A 19,817-nucleotide genomic window follows, 5' to 3' on the forward strand; every position below is an offset into this window, starting at 1 on the left:
GCACGTTAATGAGCTGACAGATGTCATTCTTCCAGCGATCCAGACCAGGAAAAATGTTTGACTGCAACCAGATTGAGTAGAAAGCTGCATTTTTCAACACTGACCAGTCCAGAGCTTATGAGGGCTGCCTGAATAACCTTGAATGGGTGATCAGTGCCACATGCACATAGTTGAGGTATTTCAAGCATTGGCACTTTTCAAAGATTTGAACTTATAACAATTTTGTGACATTTAGATTGTAATTAACATTTACCCCCCCCAAAAAAAAACAAAAAAAAAAAACAAAAAGCATAATCATAATGTAACCTTAAATTATTGAAAAACACCGAAGGGTTACTAACTTTGACCATTTTTGAACAACTCGAAATAAATATAATTTCTCTCATTTACTCTTTTTAGCTCAAAGGCCTGGTTGCTGGTAGGTTTTCAAAGCTGCACTTTTTAAATGGCACTTTGCAAATGCTGAAAAACTACAGACGTACCCATCCAGGACAGTGGATGAGAGAGCTTGTAGGCTGGGTATCACGATCACCAGCAAACCAAGGAGAAACCCAACCAACCCATGTCAGACATACATTTCTGCTAACACTTATTCTGGCAATGGGAGAAGAGGCTTGGCACATCCTACAGACCAATGGTGTTGGTGATGGGCACTGAGGATGGCTGTCGAGACCAGACAACAGATGGATAAAGGAAGAGTAGAGAGAGTAGCAGTCTAGAAAAAAGGCTAGTTTTAAAGTTGTTTGAACGTGGGAGCAGGGAGGCTTGACGGCCCCGGACCCCATCTTCTCAAAGTCTAGTCTGAGCCTCGGGAATATAGATCTCGATGCTGTCTGCCCGCTCCGAGGCTGAGTTCTGCCGGAAGGAGGCGGCCCGCTTGGCTGCCATGAGCCGCCGACGCGCCTCCTGTCGATGCCTGTCTGGGAGGTCCAGAGATTTCTCCCTTGTGATCATGCTCTTCTGCCGAATTGTCTTCTTTGGTACGGGAGCTGGTGGCTTTAGGAGGAAGAAAGAATAATTACAAATTTGTACAAATTAGCTCAGTTTTTATACAAAATACATGCAACTGAAAATGCAGCAATATCTTCAGGCTGTCTGGGTTCAGTGCCATGGCGATCCCTCACCTTCTTTTCTGGGCTGTCTATGGGCCTCCAGTTGTTGTTCTTGATCTGCTGCAGCTGGTCAAACTTCATGGTGACATCGTCGATGGAGAGCTGCAGTAGGTCCCAGAACCCAGCCAGGTCCTGAGAGGTGGGCCGCGGCATGGCACTGGGGTCCTACGGGGGACATGGGTAAGAAGAGTTAAACTAAAGATAACACTTACGTCTGTGGCGACAGATTGTTGGTTCAGATAATCAGCAGTATTACACTAGAACATACTAATGCATAAACCAGACTCATGCCCATTCTACTTGTTGCACTTCATCTTAGATCCACTAGATGTCCTTATCAGACTCAAAACAGGCATGAATACCAGTTCTGGGGATTTTGGCTGAAAGGAGGGATAACAACTTGTGATGACAAAGAAATAATGTGATGACACTAAGAAATAATAAACTTCCTTTTCCACTTCAGTCCTTTTCATTGCTTGATTACTGACGTGAAAGAAACACCAGCTTGAGGAGCCTCTCTGTGTTTCTGCAACTAGCTTACAGAGGCTGCAGGTTTTAATGAGTCATGAGATTCTGTGCTAATACTTGAAGTTAATTATAGAATTTCAAGTCCAGCTCTTTGTGTTAGGTCAGTCCCCCTTGCTCCAGGTTCATTATTTATGAACCAAACACTTTCTGCTTACAGCTTAGTTAAAAGTGCAAATCTGAACAGAAATGCTTGAAAAGAAAATACATGAGCTGTTTGGTCACTATAATAAACTAACATGAAGGAACGTGTGATGAGTCAGTAAAAATATATGACTATGACTGTTAGGAGTAAAACGACACCCACCTATGTTACCAAGCAGCTTTATGTGCTCTCAAGGAATCAAAGTTTATGGGTCATGTAGTCTTATTGTTAAGAACACTTAACATTTGTAGTCCAAAATATTTGAGCCGTGGAAAACAAGTTGAGTGATTCACATTTTGTTCTAAAACGAGCATTACGCCCATTAATATCTCAACATTAAATATTTAAAGTGTGCAATCTTTGCTCTCTGTTTATTCTGTGTGTGGCTTCAACTTGACAAATAATGTTAATTTGTGGAAATGATCTTGAACTAAATGTGTGCATGTCATTAATCTTTGTTCATTATTCAGAAATTCAGAAACGGGTTCTCTGAGCAGAGCCAACTTACTGTTACTGCTGCACTGATCTATGCTGTAACACTGGTGTGAAAGAGCATTGTCTTAACGGTGGTGTGGTCATACGAGGAGCTCCTTACACACTGCACTGCACAGTTTATTCTGGGCCTTTTTATTCAACATGGTGCTAATAACATCAAGGTCATGGGTTTAAGCTGTCTTTCTCTCATATTTGGAACTGTACTTCAAAATTCGACACAATTTGGGGTTTGCAGAACTTTGACATTGTGTTCATGGGTCCAGCTATGGGCCACATTGCTTACAAATAGCATGGTTGCTAAGGCTGCTGGCGAGTGGTTGCAGCATTATATTCTGTGCAGATTATTTTTGATTTCTTCCAGTGTGCCTCAGGCCGGCAGAACCAGCAGCTTCAGCAGTGTCAGACCCCAAAATCCAAAAATCATGGACCTACTTCAACAACACATCCGTGATGGGACGTGACCACTCACAAACCCCACAGACACTCCCACCACTCCCACTCTAAACCTTGTGACATTTAGATGAGGTGGCTGTGCCTGGTATTTATATGCTACAGTCATGGGTGACTTATTACATATTTTTTTAGTGAATGGTTACCAGTGGTTCTTCCTGCTCTACAGAGCGGCATTATGACCTGCCACACTATCCTGTTTTAACATGAAAAACGTCAAAGAGATGCTTCATTTTCACTTTAAACAGTCATGATCATATAAAAGCAAAATGTCATGACACAAAACAAGCTTGAAATGTGAACTAGAATTACTGCTTCGTGGTTGTATGCCTCCGTCAACCAGTCGGGTTGCATGTATGTCTGTTTTTCCAGAGGAGCACAGAGGACTGATAGAGAGCTTCATCACACGGTGCAACAACAATCACCTGGAGATCAATACCATCTGGCTCGGGGGCATAATGACCTTTTATTCTGCTCTTTCCTTAAGTTACAAATGATGGGATGACTTTAGCCAAATTGTGCGGCAGTATATTAAACCGTGTCAGTGATAAAGAGATTAAAATATGCTTTTAGTTATTTTTTTGAAATCTCATATGGCATGACTCAAATCCGCTAAATTTGCATAATGTTCCAATGCAGAGTCTAAGTTTTCCTTTGATATTTGTATAGTATTATGAGATTAGTATAATTCTCTTTTGTACAGGCAAAGAAGTTAGCTAAATTACTCAGCATTCATAATATCACAGTATCCATCATGTAAGGTAAGCTGGGAACAACACCCTTCTGTTATCTGTAATTACCAAGGGAGTGCCTCAGCGTTTCATCAGCTTTATTCTGACCCCTGAACTTGCGATGTTCTGCAAACTGTCTCAGAAGTCTTAAGGCTTCAAATATCCAGAGCTGGCAGATTTAGAAGGAGTCAGTGGGTTTTAAGCCTTGGCTGTGACAGTGTGTGCTTTTAATCCGGAAGCTCCTCCCAGAGAAGTGCTCCACACACACGGTTTGTCTCTCTTTTAGAACGTTTTTGAGTCAAGCTTTATGAAAGTTGATCCACGAGGTAGAGAGAAGCAGGCTGATTAGACAATTAGACACCTCTTTGGACTTCTAATTTGCAGCCATTTATTGAATATGTGAAGTATGAAGTGAATATTGTTCCATTTGTATTTGTCATGCAGAGAAATGCTGCAGCTTTTTGGAATGAAAGAGTTGTTAATTAAACTTGCATATTAAGGCCTCCCTAAGTGGGACGCAGTTATACTTGACTTGGTCTAAAAGGCTGGTTCACTGTATCTAATCCCCGTGCAGCTCCCACGTCCCCTGAATGAGCAGTTTCTGCTGCACGTTGCATAAACAGCAACACTATCTCTCATAACTCCGCACCAACTTTATTTGAAATATTGGGTACTTGGCTCAGATCAATAAAACGAGTTGTGAACTGTGCAAGAAAAATACGAGGCACAAATCCCTGACCCTGGGTGTGTTCCTGCACTGGATGAGCAATAGAGCGGCTGGTCTGGATATTTAGGTCTGTCTGAATCCAGGTTCGGCTCAGCCTTCCGTTCTTCTCTTCTCGGGACAAAGCTGCATGGCTGAAAACACGCCCACCCAGGCTCATATATTGTTCATTTCTAAATGTTCAGGTGACAGATAAATGTGCCTGATAGCTATTGATTCTCAGCGTTGTGGCTTTCCTTAATCAATGAAATTCAGGGAGCTTTGATTCAGTTTGTTAGTGTCGGCGAAAGCATAAAATGTGTATTGAAGGTTGGAAAACAAAGGTTGCGAGGACACATAACCGTTTCTAATGACAAGTTCATTCATTTCACAGCGCAGCCTGTGTCTTTGGACCCTTGCTTGACACGTGCTCACTATGCAGCTGCACAATACTCGTTTTTCACACCAATATGATGTTTTCTGATTTATGCATATAGAAACAAGAAAGGAAGTCTCATTATTTTAATTCTCATCCGAGTTTACAAATGAGCTGCACAACTGGATTTGACCAACATGTGACTTGAATCCTAAGTTTGTCCCGGTTGCCTCGAAAATAACAAAATCTGACTGTTCTGCTGAGACTGAGATATGAGTTATGCATTGCAATATGGAAAATAATGGTTAATACATTGGTTGAATAATGAAAATGGCAGCTGGTTCATTTCTCCCACCTTAATTTCTTTTTAAACTTCTTTCCATCCTTTTCTTTTTGTCGCAAGAGTCTACCACTCATATGTAATCATACACAAATTATGTAGAGCGTATGAAGACTTACTTTTCTGAACTGTCTGTGAATGTGGGTAATTATGTAGTTGTGATGGTTGTTCTTTTGTTGTTATTAATCATAACATTTACAATAAATTGTCTGTTTTTCCACATGACACAGTTGACATACAATTTTGACCACATCATAAACTTGGCTGAACTGGTTTTAGCATGAAGGACAATGAAAAATGCAGCTAGGAAGATAAATCATTTCAGACAACAAATCTTAGAACAAACAAACAAACAAACACACACACACACACTCTTACCAGGTTTTGCTGACATAGCCAGTAGAATTGCTGGAATTTCTGAGACATAAGCAGCTGAGCGCTTCCCACTGCACTTCGGATTTTGCCAAGGACTGAAACACACACACATACATACAGCATATCAAGTACAACACACACTGTACAGTGTTATACATTCAGTAAAGTAACCAGAAATCCATCTATTTCAATCTGCCTGCACCAAGGCAACCTCAGATCAGACATTCAACTCACTTTCCTCTGACAGGTCATTCTCCTCAGCCTCTGCCTCCATCTCTTTACACCAGCCCTCGATCCTCTTGGTCTCTGTGTGGAGCAGTTGCATGAACCAGCTCCCGTCCCTCCTCAGGGAGGGGGACGCCCTGCCCGACTCGCCTGACGAGACCGTGCTCTCCCGCGTGGAGGGGGGTTCCAGCTGCCAGGTGGTCTCGCTGGTGGTCTCCCTGGGGCTGGGCGGTTCAGCGGGGGTACGGTAATCCTCACGGTAGCTGAAGAGCCCCTGGGTACGTACTGTTCGCACCGCCCCGTACTGGGTGGGCGTGCTGGGCTCCGAGTGACGCTGGAAGCCCCCACCGAACTGCAGGCCCTTGTCCTCCATGATGGGGAAGCCCTCCAACTCCATGTCTGCCTGCACAGCTGCAGTCACGCTGTTTGAGCGCTTGAACCTGCCCTGTCTGAGGCAGGAAGACATGATGATTGCACACACATTCATTCACACAAACCAGTGGCAAATAAGGGCAGAGACAATGGGATTATTGTTCATAAAGTGAGAGAAAACATCAAAGATTGAGGCTTTCTAATGATCTTAAAATCCCAGCGCCATTATCTCACCCTTTCTTGTTGTCCTCCACCTGGATACCAACAGAGTGGTACTCCCTCGAGCCTTTGCTTTCAGATTCAGAGTCCGTGGCCGCTTCCACCTAAAGCGAAGAAATGATACAAACGAAAAGTGCTTCTCATTATGTGCGCTGCCATTCCTCTGTGCTTCTGGGTTTATTGGTTTGGGACTGGACAGAGCACCTTAACTGTACACAGCCTGTCAGAAAGTAAACATTGCATGATTTATGGAGGCAGCAAAGGCAACAAGACCGAAGAGGTTCCCTGCAGAGGAGTTTAGGTTTTTGTGGAAATTAATCGAAAAAAATAAAGGAAGATGTGCTGTATGTTATATTGCACGCTACATAATGTCTTCAAAAGGTTCATTTTAGCTACAAATGTTCATGGTTGACTGAAAGTGTTATTTTATTTGTATTATATTTATAATATTCCATAGACTGCAACAGTGCTGTGTTGAAAATGACGTAAGTATTACCTGAGCACCACATGTGTTAGAATTTCAAATTCAAGTAAAACAAAGCAAAACAAAGGAGGGCATGAAGTATTTTGTGGTTCTACAGCACTTACTTATGAAACTGCTTCGCCCCAGGAGGCAAGACTCCATTAGGTTAAAGCTGCATGAATCAGTTTTTTATATGAACAATGGGTCAAATGACTGTGTAATGGGAAGGGGCACACAAACTAACCCACAGAGGATTATCATCTTCCTCTGCAGCTGCCCTCATCTTTACAGGGCTTTTCAAAGTCTTTCAAGCCCATTGCTTTGGTTGTTCCGCCCACAACTTTCTTGTTTTGGTTCACTTACTCCACTCTGATCACCATCCTTTCTGAACATGGGCTGTGTTTTTAATGAAAAGGCTCTGACACACCCACAGTACGCAACCTGACTACCAACAAACATGAGACAGACGAAGTTAGCAAATAGCCAGTGCACATAGAACGAACATTTAGCAGCTAAAGAGACAGATATTTCACTCAGAAGTTGGTTTAGACCACACAAAACCAACAGTGAATACATGTGAACAAAACAGGACAAGTTAACCAACCAATTTAGGATATAATACATCAGTGTTGGGTTTGCAGCTTGTTGCACTGCCCCTAAATACCCCCCAAAATACCTAGTTAGTTTCTGTTCAGCTATTCACTTGATAATTATAAATATTACAAATATCTGGCAAAATCCCAAAGAAAAATGTTGGATACTGTGTATTGGTCTTTGTCATGTATTTACAGCTGTGTGACCATAGTAACAAAGTGATGGATAGGGCAACATTAGTGGATATTATGGGATGGGAAGGAAGAATGACTGATGATGATCCTGTCTGGCCCTGCGTGGCTGTGACCCTGATCCAGCCGCCCAGGCTCAGAGACTCTTTATCGCTGCCTGCACCGCTCCCCGGAGCCCCGGTGTTTTACTGGCTTTATGGAGACCCTGTCAGTGCTCGCCATTTTTGCTACGCTTTTCTATCTGTCACGTAGTCCTTGTGTCTCCAATTGCTCATCTCTTTCTTGTTTAATTTCTTTGCTTTCACTTCTCTCTTTGTTTAGGGTTCACAATTTCCTGCTGGCTTACTGTCAAAATCTCTCTCTTTCTTTTGCTGTCTTAAGCCTTTCTTTGTCTATTTTGTCATTTCAGTATTTGCTTCTTTAGTGCCTGCTGAGCCTTTTTTCACTGGGACTCTACCAGAAATGGTCTGCAAATAAAAAAGTTTGATGGTGCAGAGTGGCCGGATATATAGAGAGACATATGGTCGCTGTGCAATACTTTGGTTTATGACTAAATACCTGCAACAGTCATTCCCATCAGCCTGAGATGCACCTTGTGTTTGGAGTGAATTTGGTGCTAAGATGGTGAACCTGCTCAACATCGCTATGTTAGCATTGTCATTGTAAGCATGTTGACCTGCTGATGTTAGCACTGCTGAGCCTAAGTACAGCTTCAAAGAGCTGCTAGTGGGGCTTAAGGATAACTCTCTGTATATTCCTGTAATACGAGGAACATCATCCCTCCCTTTTCCAGCAAAATGATTGCAAGAGCTAACCAGAAATGTCCATATGGGCCCTTCAGAGCATGTGACATTCAGAAATCTTCAGCTTACTGTAGTATCATGACTATGAGGGTGAGTCAAAGGCACAGCTTCAAAATAAGGTGTGCCTCTGTTGTGAGGAAATGTCAGCCCTACCTTTGGTGTAGAGTGGTCAGTATTAAAGCTGGGGAGTGACATTTTTGGAGAGCCATTTTGTATTCTGTCAGGCCGTTTGGGAGAAGCTGTTAGCAGGGAGGAAATGAGTGTGGAGCAGCTTGCCGAGGTGACCTCCATTATTTTGTGTTGGAAGCAGAGCAAAGTCCACCTCATGAAAAGAGAATGAGTTTCATGCCTGTGATGGATGAGGACGGAAGGAGGACAAAAACGTCCATGAGGCACTGAGATTTATGTCCAACAGGCATACCTTCCCTGAAGATGTTTTGGTAAACGTACATGCTGTGTGTGTATGTGTGTGTGCTGGTGTCGCACATACATATAAACACACACACACACTGCATCAGTAATCACAGTCACAACATGAGCACAGGTGAGGAAACGGTGAGTATCAGCAAAAAAAAAAGCAAAAAAAACCCAACAACTGTGTATTAACCTCTCATCCAGCACACACAAGCACCATCAGATGACTTCCCAGCCACTGACTGTGTTTAAGGTTAAAAGCTTTGACTTCCTCTTCATGCAAGTTCATTATGTCTCCAATTAAAACTATTTTTGTAAAGAAATCAATCAGTACAACTTTAAGGTAGCAAAAGTTTATTTAAGGCGGCAATGAATTGGTCCTTAAGGACTATGGGAAGTCAAGACAACAACAGGTCGACAGGGTCAGAGATCAAAGATTACAAATACGTTGACCTCCTCTGAGACAAGGATGTCGAAAAGAAAAAGGCAAATCAATAGAGAGGCAGGCTAATTCAGGTTAATTATTGCTCCAGTAGTAGGTGAAGCAGACTGATTGGCCATATGATATTATGTCCATGCACCTGAAGCTGGCTGCAATACTGAAAAATCAATATTTGCAAAGACCCAAGACATTATTGTCATCTCATGACAGTAATGTGTTGCAGCAGACACACAACTGAAATGGTAGCTATTAAAAAACTGGCAGGCAACGATGCAGCCTTGTAGTTTTTTAAGCCCATAAATGCACCAGGTGAGTTGTATGTACACTGAAAGAGTGATATATAAGGCAGGATTTCAAGGAAGCCAGGAGTTTAGTTCCCCAATGCCACACACACTTGAAATGCTCTTTTAAAGCAAATTCTGGTGTAGAATTACTGAGTATTAATGAAAATTTTCATTGATTTGTTGAGTCAAAATTAAATCTATAGTATAGATTTCATGATTCTACCAACCAAACCACCATAACACTAGCTTCCTCCACCAGATTGATAAACCCCCCAAATTCATTAAGTCATGACATTAGTGTCCTCAATGTGAACATGTAATGTGACAACATCCAATAATAATAAATTATGTTCTGGCAATCAAATAGATATTGAAAGTGGTTTTGGGTTGACACTGAGGGGTTGGATTGCATCTAAACGGAGTCCCTCGGAAAGTTTTTACCGAAACGCTGTCGGCAGGCCAAGCTGTCCCAACATTTTTGTCCCTCATGGATGTTTCTGTAAATGTAGACCTTTACTGCACCTGCACTAATAATCAAAAGTGCTTATGGACTTTACACACATCACTGGAGCCAATTTGAAAGCCAATATAAGTCTCTGTCGCTCTTACTCAAATAGGCACACTGCATACATATGAATACATTTACTTGCTCCCTTGCAACGCCTTCCGTAAATTCACCCTCACTTCCTCTCAGCTGACGAGACTAACAGCGTCCTGCTCTTTCCACTCCACATTTCTCATCCGCACCCAGTTTGATCTGTATTCCCCTACTGTTGGTAATGAATGAGCTAATGTGAGCTGCATGCATGTTGATTTGAAAAGATGGTGCCCCCAACTGAGTGTCACCCACAGCGAAGTTTGGTGAAGCATGATAATGAGATTTTCATGTTGCAGTTCTGCAAGCATAATGCTTTAATGTCTCTGATGGACAATCTGGCTCGCAGACAACAGTCAATAGTAAATACCACAAATGATTAAAAAATGTTAGTCTATAAAACAGCACAATTAGCAGTCATTGTGGTGAGGTGCTCTGATCATCTCTGACTCCTGACTAACAGGAAACAGAAACTGTATGTATTGTGTGTGGAAGTCATACGAACAAGTGCTTACATGAATCAGGGAGTGAACACTTTGAGGACAGCATGAGCAAATGAATGAATGCAGGATTAATTTAATCAGTTGAATGTAAATGCTGGTTGGTTACATTACCTTTCCGGTGTTTTGTATCTACTCTATGAGTACAGGCATAGCCCTCAAAGAGCTGTTGCTATTGGCTTTATCCCTGCCCATATGTGCAATCATGAAGATTTTCTTTTCCACCGCTGTACACTGTACAGTTGCCTCTCTCAGGTATATAACACCAGCAGCTTTGTCTGCACTCATAGAATCTGGAGATATAATACGTAACCAGCGTTCCATTTCGTATAGGCATCGCCCTTCAAGAGCTGTCAGTGTTTGGTTAACAGGGAAGCTGATGTGGTCAGTGCCCACAAACTTGAGATAATATTCAACAGTTCACAACTCTGTAAATGTGAAGCCTAATAAGACAGGGAGGCACCAGCTGTGCCACGAATAACACCACGTCAGCCCTGTGTGGAAAAAAAAAAGGCCAAGTGATATTACACTCCCTCCACATAGTGCTGCTGCTGCAGAGGGGTGGGAAGTTGATTACATTACTGTAATGGTGCCCCCATGCAGCCCACTAATCTGAGATGATGGGATTAGAGGGGCACTGTTTGGCATGTGCGTAAAAGCCCTGATCCGACAACGTATAATTTGCCATGTAGCATGTTTAAAACCGAACGAGTCAGGGAGGACTAAAAGCCCAAAATGCCAGTGCACAGATGTCTGTGTCATCCATCTAAGTAAGGCTGTGAATGAGGCTAAGGCTCTCATGGAGTGTGCCCAGACACCCGGCCAAGGCCCCATTCCCTTTAGCTCATCACCTTGCCATTTAGACAGATGTTCTGACAGAGCCACACCTTGGTGTACATGCCTGATAACATACTAGACAAAAGTATTCACTGTGCAGATTCAGTGAGATACGTCTTCTGCCTCATTTCTCTGAGGCAGGGGGAAGAACCTCTCATGGGAATATTTCTGGACTGAAAGGAGTTAGTTAGGATTTTAGGTGTAAATGAGGGATTTGATGAGGGACGTTCCTGCACTCCCATCCTCTCTAATAAAAAGCAGGTTTGTGAGACTGACAGCATTTGTAGGTCACTCAACCCCTTAGCTGTTGTCAGGGCCAGGAAGCCACCTCTGGATTTTCTTCATGTGTAGGAGGCATGAGCCACGTGGACATCGCAAACAGCAGATGGATCACTGACAGCAGCGCCACCACTCTGTGTGACAGCAGAATTTAGTGCATCCACCCTGGCTGGGGACAATTTAGCTCTCATGGTGGCGGAGTTCAGTTCTACACCCAGGTAGATTAACGACTGGGTGGAGAGCAGAGAGTTTTTTTGCAAGTGTTTCCAGATGCTATATGACTTGATCATCCTGACGATTTTCTTTCGTGTGAGAAAATAATGGTAGTAATACCCTTCATTCTCCTCATGCTGAGATGTCAACACAAACGCATCCAGAAGAGTGGTAGGCTGGTGATAATTTGTTCTGATCAGTCATTCGCATTATAAGAGATGTTTTTTTATTCATGAAAATCTGAGGAAGTGACTGGGCTGCACCTACTGCACTGTGTGTGTGTGTGTGTGTGTGTGTGTGTGTGTGTGTGTGTGTGTGTGTGTGTGTGTGCAGCACTGTGTTTTTATTTTGTTTGGGAAGCATGCATCAGTGTGACAGAAGCTGCAAGATGTTCAGTAGGAGCATAAACAGACTGGCTAAAAGGAAACAGCTCTTAAGGAAAAGTGGTTGGCCCTGAAAAGGGAAGTTGTGTTTCCTTTGCTCAGCTGGATTGAGACACATCCATAATTGTCTTTGCCACTGATGCCAGCTTTGTTTGTGAGGTGGCTTGGCAGACAGTTGGACCAGGTGCACACCGGCTGCTGTGTCTTACTGGGGTGGTGCAGAGCCTGCTGAGCCGCGGCCGCCAAAGGAGGGCATACACATTGAGGTGCAGCTGTTCCACAGGAGGTGCACCTCCTCTACCTTTCGCCTGCTTCAATCAGATGAGCTGTGGCGCTGTGAATGAGTAGTCCAAACAGCGCATTGAGGGATATGTGACCATCCTAGCAGCTCCGGCCTGATGAGAAGGAGAAGCTGCAGCCAGATATTTTCCTGCATCATAGTCTGCCACGGCATAATCCTGGATGCAGCCACGTCCTCAGGAACGTCCTCTCCTATGTGGCATGAGTAGGTGGAGGTTGTTCTGCCGGCACTGCGATGCCGCTCAGATCTGCCGCCTTCCTGATAATGCCCGACAAGTCCTGCAAAGGTCCTTTGGCTGGCATATGGCTGGCAGACTGATGTGGAGAAGGAGAGAGCCTTTGCAGTGGAACTCCTAGCCACGATGAGGATGGGGAAAGCTGCAGATGCGCAGCCCCATTCTCATAATTAAACTTCACACCTCCCAACAGGGAGACAGGAGAACCGGGAGGAGAGCCTGAGATGGAGGGAGCTGAGCCGTCTGACTCGTGCCATCTGGGTCTCCTTCTGGGATGCCACAGCGGTCAGCCCAACCTCCATAACTGCCACCCTCCATCTGGAGACTGCACTGAGGCAAGCCTCACAGCAGGGGTGATGGTCTGCCAGCAGGATGTTGACGGTTTGACAGGCAGGACACAAGTGGACAGCTTCAGAGTGGTGGAACTTGTTCATCTTCATTTTTATTCTTCACTTGTGGACTGCTTGACGATGAAGAAAATTTGGGAGTAGAACTCGGGCCATGACGTATATACTGTATACTGTACATGAGGACCTGAAAGAGTCAACTGTACAGTGCACAGTGGCGAGAATGAAGTCTGCTCGACTGTGCAAAGAACAGCTCTTAGAGGACGAAGCCTATATGAAATAGAACACTATTTCAACATGACAGAGAAAATTAATGTAACCTGGGTACTGAGAAATCTGTATTTACATTCAACCGCTAACACCTACCCTCCATTTGAAACAAGGCTGGTATTTTTCATTCATTAGTGATTGTTGATGATGGCTCAGGTTACAGACTATAGTCATACAGGCTCTGTTGTACGAGCAGTCTAATGTTTGGCTGGGACAACAGGATAATTTAAACTTATCTATTGTAGTTGCTGATTATTGTGTTGATTATTTTAAATATTTAAGGGATGGTTAGGTTTAAGTGGACGGACAGAACACGGGACGGCTAAACAAACAGATAATTATTACAGCTTGTGGTGGAAAAACATAGTGCAAATGCATCTTAATTAAAGTATGAATCTGACTGACCTACAGTCTTAGTGATATTAAAATATCACGAAGTCATAAAATACTGATTAATAAGGTGTAATGTTTGATTTCACACACACACACACACACACGCACACACATACACACGCACACACACACACACAAACAAACACAAACAGACACACACACACACTTGAAAAGTGTACAATCAGGCTAAAGCAAGTTGAAGTGTAAACATCTATAATGATAATGATATTTTCTTTTCAATCCTGCCACACAAAACCCTGTTAGGAATGTAGTTATGTGTATCCACTGACCAGGAGTTCAAGTTTCTTGAGCAGAAATGAAGTTGCATTGACCAGGTTTCTTTTAATACCTCATTGTAATGAAGGAAATCACATTCTTTATTTACATGGAGCTTGCTGAGTCACGTTCCTGCAGAAAGCCGACAGTCACCAGGTTACTTTAACACACTGAGTGCAGGCTAAATTAGAGTATGTCATTTTAACTGGCGTGTTGCAGGCTATTTTTAATTGCTCCCATTTACACGTTATAGTGAAATGTAATGTCTGGACAGAACTTGCTGCTGGATACTCTCTAAGTTTGGATGTGATACCGCGCAGCGAGTGCAGCAGGAGCAATTGACTTTGAAAGGATCATTTATTTGCTGACTGACTCCCCAATGGCAACATCTGACAGTCAATAGCTTTAGTGTAATTTAAGCGTTAGGCCGATCTCCAGCCAAAGGACTTTCTTAATATCACCTGAAAAAAACACAGCAATTACCCTGTGAGGTGTGCTTGACTTACTTTTGCAGGGAACTTGAACAGCACTCAACGACATTCAACCTACCTCCAGAATGAGATTAATGAAGTTGTCTGTTTTTCATTGAAAGGTTATTAGGTTCAACTGTGCCCTGGACTAAACAACAGAATGAATATGTGAATTTACAGATTCATGTTTGGGATAGAGAACTCACTGCAAAACGTGAAATCTTAGTAAGAAGAGATACAAGGCGATACATACTTGTTTTCTAGATGCATCTTCTAACCAGGCAGTTTCACTTGTTTCAAACTCTTTTGTCCTTAAGATAGATAGATAGATAGATAGATACTTTATTTATCTCCAAGGAGAAATTTGCAATAATAATTAATTACCTTTATAAGATCATATAACTTCTTAATGAGATTTAATTATTGGTTCTCAGTAACTTAATGCTTGAAACTAGTATTTCCAGATTTATAAATCTGTTTGATCTAACTCTGACTGACGAATACAACACTGCTTTGTCAAAGTGTGTATCCAGAAAAAATCTGTTTGTTTGTAGTCTGGCTGCACAGCTTTTTTAGATAACTGTGGCTTCTTTGAGAACAGAATTTTTCTGGTCTGACAGCAGATAATTGAGCTTATTTTAAGTAATATTTCCCCCATTTTCATGCGCTTTTTTCTTGTTTCGAGAGCTGAGTTTTTGCAGTCTAAAAACTGAGTAAATGGCATAAAATACTAAGCATATGGGGAAAAGATTACTGGAAGAAAGTAAATGTGAAGAAGGGGAAAAGATGATAAACAGGGAGTCGAATTATAGGAACCACGAAAAATACAGGAAAGCAACATTACTTCTCCGTATGCACTGAGCAGGAGAAAATACTGACAGTGACTTCTCAAATTCACAAAGAGACTTTGATATTCTGCTTTGATAAAATACTATAAAAGGCTCTGAGGTGATGGTGTGAGGTGCTGCACAGTCCTCACTCTTTGTTCTGCAGCAACCTTTAGACTGCGACTGGAGATCAACAACACCAGAACCTCAGCTAGTGTCAGAGAATGAGGCAGACAAACCCAAGATACGATCACACAAAGTCTGAGGTGGAGAGAGACAAAGAGGAAAAGAAAAAAGAAGGGAGAGAAAGAGTTAAAAGGAGGAAGAGAGAGAGCATGAAGTGAGAACCATGAGATTGGAAAGAAAAAGATTGTACAGTAAGTGGAGAGGAGGTGAATGAACCATGGAGTGAACTACCATTCACCAAAACCTGCTCCAGCATGAGTTGAATCTTAATGGCTGGATTGCAGTGAGATGACTCACGCTTGCTATTTTTAGCTGCTTTAAAGAGAGCACGGTTTCTAATTTGAATGCATGTGTGTGCGAGTTGTAAAAATTGTAATATTCACGTGATTCTCCGTGAGACAAGACTAACCTGTATCCCTATTGAGGATCGAGGTGTCTTCAAGTACTCCTCAGCCTTGGACACCAGGATGGCCTTGTCGCAGGTGAGCACTGAACTGTGGCTGTCTGTGGACGGGTGTCTTTTTCCTGCCATGACGCCAGCTGCCTCCATGGCTATGGTCACAGCCTTGGTGCTGTCCAGGCTGTCGGTGGAGTTGTAGAGGGCACTGCCGGGACTCAGCCCCAGGCTGAGGCCATCGGGGGCCCACATCCCACCATGAGGGTGCCTCCCCTCGTGGTACGCATCCTGGGTGGACTCAGTGCTGCTCTGGGCCGTGATGGAGATGAGGGGTTTGGAGGTGGTGCGGGGCGGGACCGGAGGAGGGGTCTTCTTGTAGTTGGGTGTGTAGGTGATGGCTGAAAAAGGTGGAAAGGTGTTGTTTTTTTACATGAAAAATATTTACATATTACTTTACAAACATTTACAAATCATCATTATGGAATTCAACATTTGCTACATGCAATTGCAAAATCTAATTGAATTTTTGTGATTAAACCTTATTTCACAGCCGTTAAAGCTCAACAAAATATAATTTCGTGAAGTTTTCTTGATTTGGCCTAGAATGTAATATAAATTCAGCCTGCAAAAATATAAAAACAAAAGCAGATATTAAAGACCTATTCATCTACTGAAAACCAGAGCATAACCTGTGGAAAAGGAAAGGTCAATCTACAGGAACGTTGAAAGTCATAAAGGTGTTGAAGGTGTTATAAAGATTAAAATAGCACTGACAGCTCACCCCATCATCATCCTCTCAACACAAGCACACCTGACAGGAAGAGGCTGCTGACAATCTGGCTCATATTTACTTTTTAGCATTCTTTACTCAAACAGGAACACAAATGGTGATTTTGCGAGGGACTATTTCTGGCGGCGGATCAATCCCAGAACCCATCGGCTATCATCTGACAACAGTTTAGCCTTTCTTCCACGCGGCTGGCATTGTTCATAATCTGATGAGTAACTTCTGATGCGAAGATGACATTTTGATCTCTTTAAACAAATACCTGCATATTGCAACCAAATCAAAACAAGCTAATAAAAAGCTAAATAGCCGACGGGTTCTGAGATTGTACTTTGATTGTACGGTGAGTTGTGCCTGTTTTGCTCTCCACACGGACTGTTTACCTGCATGTAACCAAAGCCCACTCAACAGTGATTGGTCAGTTCTACCCAAAATCTTGTCCCTTGCCTACATTCATATGCACAGTCTGTTTCTAGACATTACTGTCAGATTAATACACAGTTGGGATAATAGTGTTTCTGAAAGCAGAACATTATATGTAAGATCAACTCAAAATAAACTATAGTGCTCATTGCCATGTTAGTTGATATGGTTTTAATCGCTTTTGGACAACAATGGAGGTTTATCAGGTTTTATCTATAAAAATGCAGAATATCACCAGACTTTAAACACGTGTCACCTACCCCTCTAACCTCCTGACTCCTGATTATAATTTTGCTGGTAAATTAGTGTTTGACTGCTCAGTTTGTGATAAACCTGCTCTGTCCTTAGAGAGTCAATTAGATGATAAAGCCTCTCAGTTCTCAGTATGTTTTTGTCCAAAGTGTCAAATATATATTTCACTGCAGCACAGTGCATCATATGTGCATGAATGTAGATTCAATCCTCTCAACACAACATCTCAAGATCAGAATATGGCAGCATCATCATCTATTCCTACCCATTTGTTACGAAACAATGATCTGATTAAGGCATGTATTTTCCAACGTATTACCAATTAATATTATCACCTAATTAACTGACTTTTATTACTTAATGACCTCATTAGAAGAAGCGGTGAGATAATGTATCGCTGTGATTATGATGGGACATTTGGCTGAACCATAATTTGTTTCACAACTTGATAAAACGTCGCTGGCTACGAAACTTGTTGGCAAACTTTGTGATGTGGTTTTTGTGTTTGCACTTTTCTGTTGTCGCTGATCATCTGATCGATCTGACCTCCTGACTCAGTGAGTACTTTCTGTTCAAGAGGTGCGTCTGCCTCTTCCCCAGCGCAGACACCTCTCTCCTCCTCTTCTGTTCACTGTCAGTGCTCAGATAAGGGACAGAATGCTTGGAAGTGCGGGCAAAATTTAAAGGTTGTGAATATATATTTTAAAAATAATGAATAAGCCAATAGAGTGGCAGAGAGCATCAAAGCCTCTGTGACATGAGAAACTTATCAGGCATGGATGACAGGGAAAAACCAGAGAGGTAATCAACAGTACTCATGTGTGGAGGATCCTGGCGAGGAGGTAAAGCTCAAGGAAGCCTGACAACTCTCATCTTCTTATTCTGTCCATTTCGTGACAGAAAGACGGGGGATTACTTTCTTTCAAGTGCAAATGAGAATATGGACTTCATCCACAGAGAGATGGACTGGGGATTGGGTCACAAACGCCTTTCCAGGCTTCGACATGTCTTTATTTTCAAGCAGGGCTTTGAGAGAAAAGCTCACTCGGTGTAGTTACAGGCTGAAACATCTGAAGCACAAGCTGTGTTTAGTGCGTTTTGATCAAAGCTGAGAATGTGCCACGTGCCTCGGAGCCAAGAGCAGAAGAGAGAGAGAAGGCGAAGAGGAAGAACGGCAAGTTACGCTGCAGGTTAAGTTATGGGTTATCGTTTTCCTTGACAAAGAGGCAAACCGTGTTGAACTCTGTGTTTCTGTTTTGGTCTTACAAATGCTTACATCACACGAAGCAATTAAGGAAGTCCTTATGAGATCAAAATCTGATCTATTTTGAGTTCTAATGAGCTGCACCCCCTACGCAGGCCCCCAAAAGTTGTGGCATAGAATTAATAGCATTTCATCCTAATTACATTGTAGCCTGAGCAACAAAACTACAGAACAAACCCACTGTTGTCTGCAGCAAGGCTACGATTTTCTTACTGTTTCCAACACATTTATGGTTAGAATAAAACCGAGGGCTTCACCTCAAACCTGCTCGAACAGATTTGGCCTCTTTCTCACCCATATTTTGGCTGTGTTTATAAATAGCTAGAGACGTCTGGTCTATGAAGAGCGTTCTGCTCCGGGGGCTTAATGACTCATGCTGCTGTCCATTCACAAAATTAACTTCTCACGGATGAAGGGATGCGTTAGTGAGGAACGAGGAAGACGGGGAGAGAGAAAGAGGGAGGAGAGGGAACCAGAGGAGAGTGGGGCTGCGCAGACAGGAAGACAGGGGGTGTGTGATAGAGAGCAAGGATAAATCAGGGAGCGAGGAGAGATCAAGGGAGGGAAGAGATGACCCATTCAGGGGGCATGATTCAGCAGGAGGACCAAAATAGAGCCATTATTAGCCAGCCAGTCGTGCAAAGGGGAGTCATAATTCTTGCTCTCGTCTTGGCAGTTGCAGTATTACTCAGCATTTAGATTTCATCTGTAGTGAGCACAGCCAGCAGTCACTCACTCACTGACCCGGTTGCAGCAAAGCGCTGAACAATGTTCTTTGTTATGTACACCACTGTAACATCAACAAAAATCACCATGATAGCATAGAAATATGAAATTAAGCAGGATTTGCAAGATTCAGACAGGAAGCGTACCCATGAGAGGTGTGTTGGCTATTAGGCTGATGACACCGTGCCAGACCGTCAGCAAGATGGTGATATGGTCAACCACAACGAGGAAGCTCTAAAGCCCATGGTTGACTGTATGTTCGCTGTGGTAATATGTACAGTCATTTCATGAAATGCAAATTTGGCGAGGAATTACAGCACTAAAGTACAATTGACTTAAGGCGCGTCCTGTATTATCACCTAATCTTGTAGATCTTATATCAGTGGTTCCAGCCTGGTGGGCATGTCACAGCAAGGGAAGCGCACAGGACTGGAGGAAAAATGCAGAGTGCATTCACGGATCAATCAGTATTTATCAGATTTCCTTCATTAATTAAGCATTTATTCGTGAAGCAGCCAAACAAGCGTCTATAGACAGTAAAACCACACGTCAGGTAGATGATGAAGAAAAGAAAGACACATTAAGCTCTTCACACAA

At 42.7% G+C, this 19,817-nt stretch overlaps 1 protein-coding gene across 1 annotated transcript in view; it reads right to left on the reverse strand.

Annotated features, from left to right (window-relative positions):
- Positions 1-789: 789 nt before the first annotated feature.
- The window catches only part of dlgap2a (discs, large (Drosophila) homolog-associated protein 2a), a 50,873-nt gene continuing 31,845 nt past the window's right edge, over positions 790-19,817 (reverse strand). Inside the window, exons 7-12 of the mRNA XM_041953788.1 lie at positions 15,781-16,166; positions 6,084-6,172; positions 5,487-5,926; positions 5,256-5,347; positions 1,125-1,277; positions 790-996 (exon numbers count right to left, since the gene is read on the reverse strand). Coding sequence (XP_041809722.1) covers positions 790-996; positions 1,125-1,277; positions 5,256-5,347; positions 5,487-5,926; positions 6,084-6,172; positions 15,781-16,166 — 1,367 coding nt within the window. The remainder of the gene's footprint in view (positions 997-1,124; positions 1,278-5,255; positions 5,348-5,486; positions 5,927-6,083; positions 6,173-15,780; positions 16,167-19,817) is intronic.

Source organism: Chelmon rostratus, chromosome 15 (genome assembly GCF_017976325.1).
Source record: "Chelmon rostratus isolate fCheRos1 chromosome 15, fCheRos1.pri, whole genome shotgun sequence".
NCBI classification, from domain to species: domain Eukaryota; kingdom Metazoa; phylum Chordata; class Actinopteri; order Chaetodontiformes; family Chaetodontidae; genus Chelmon; species Chelmon rostratus.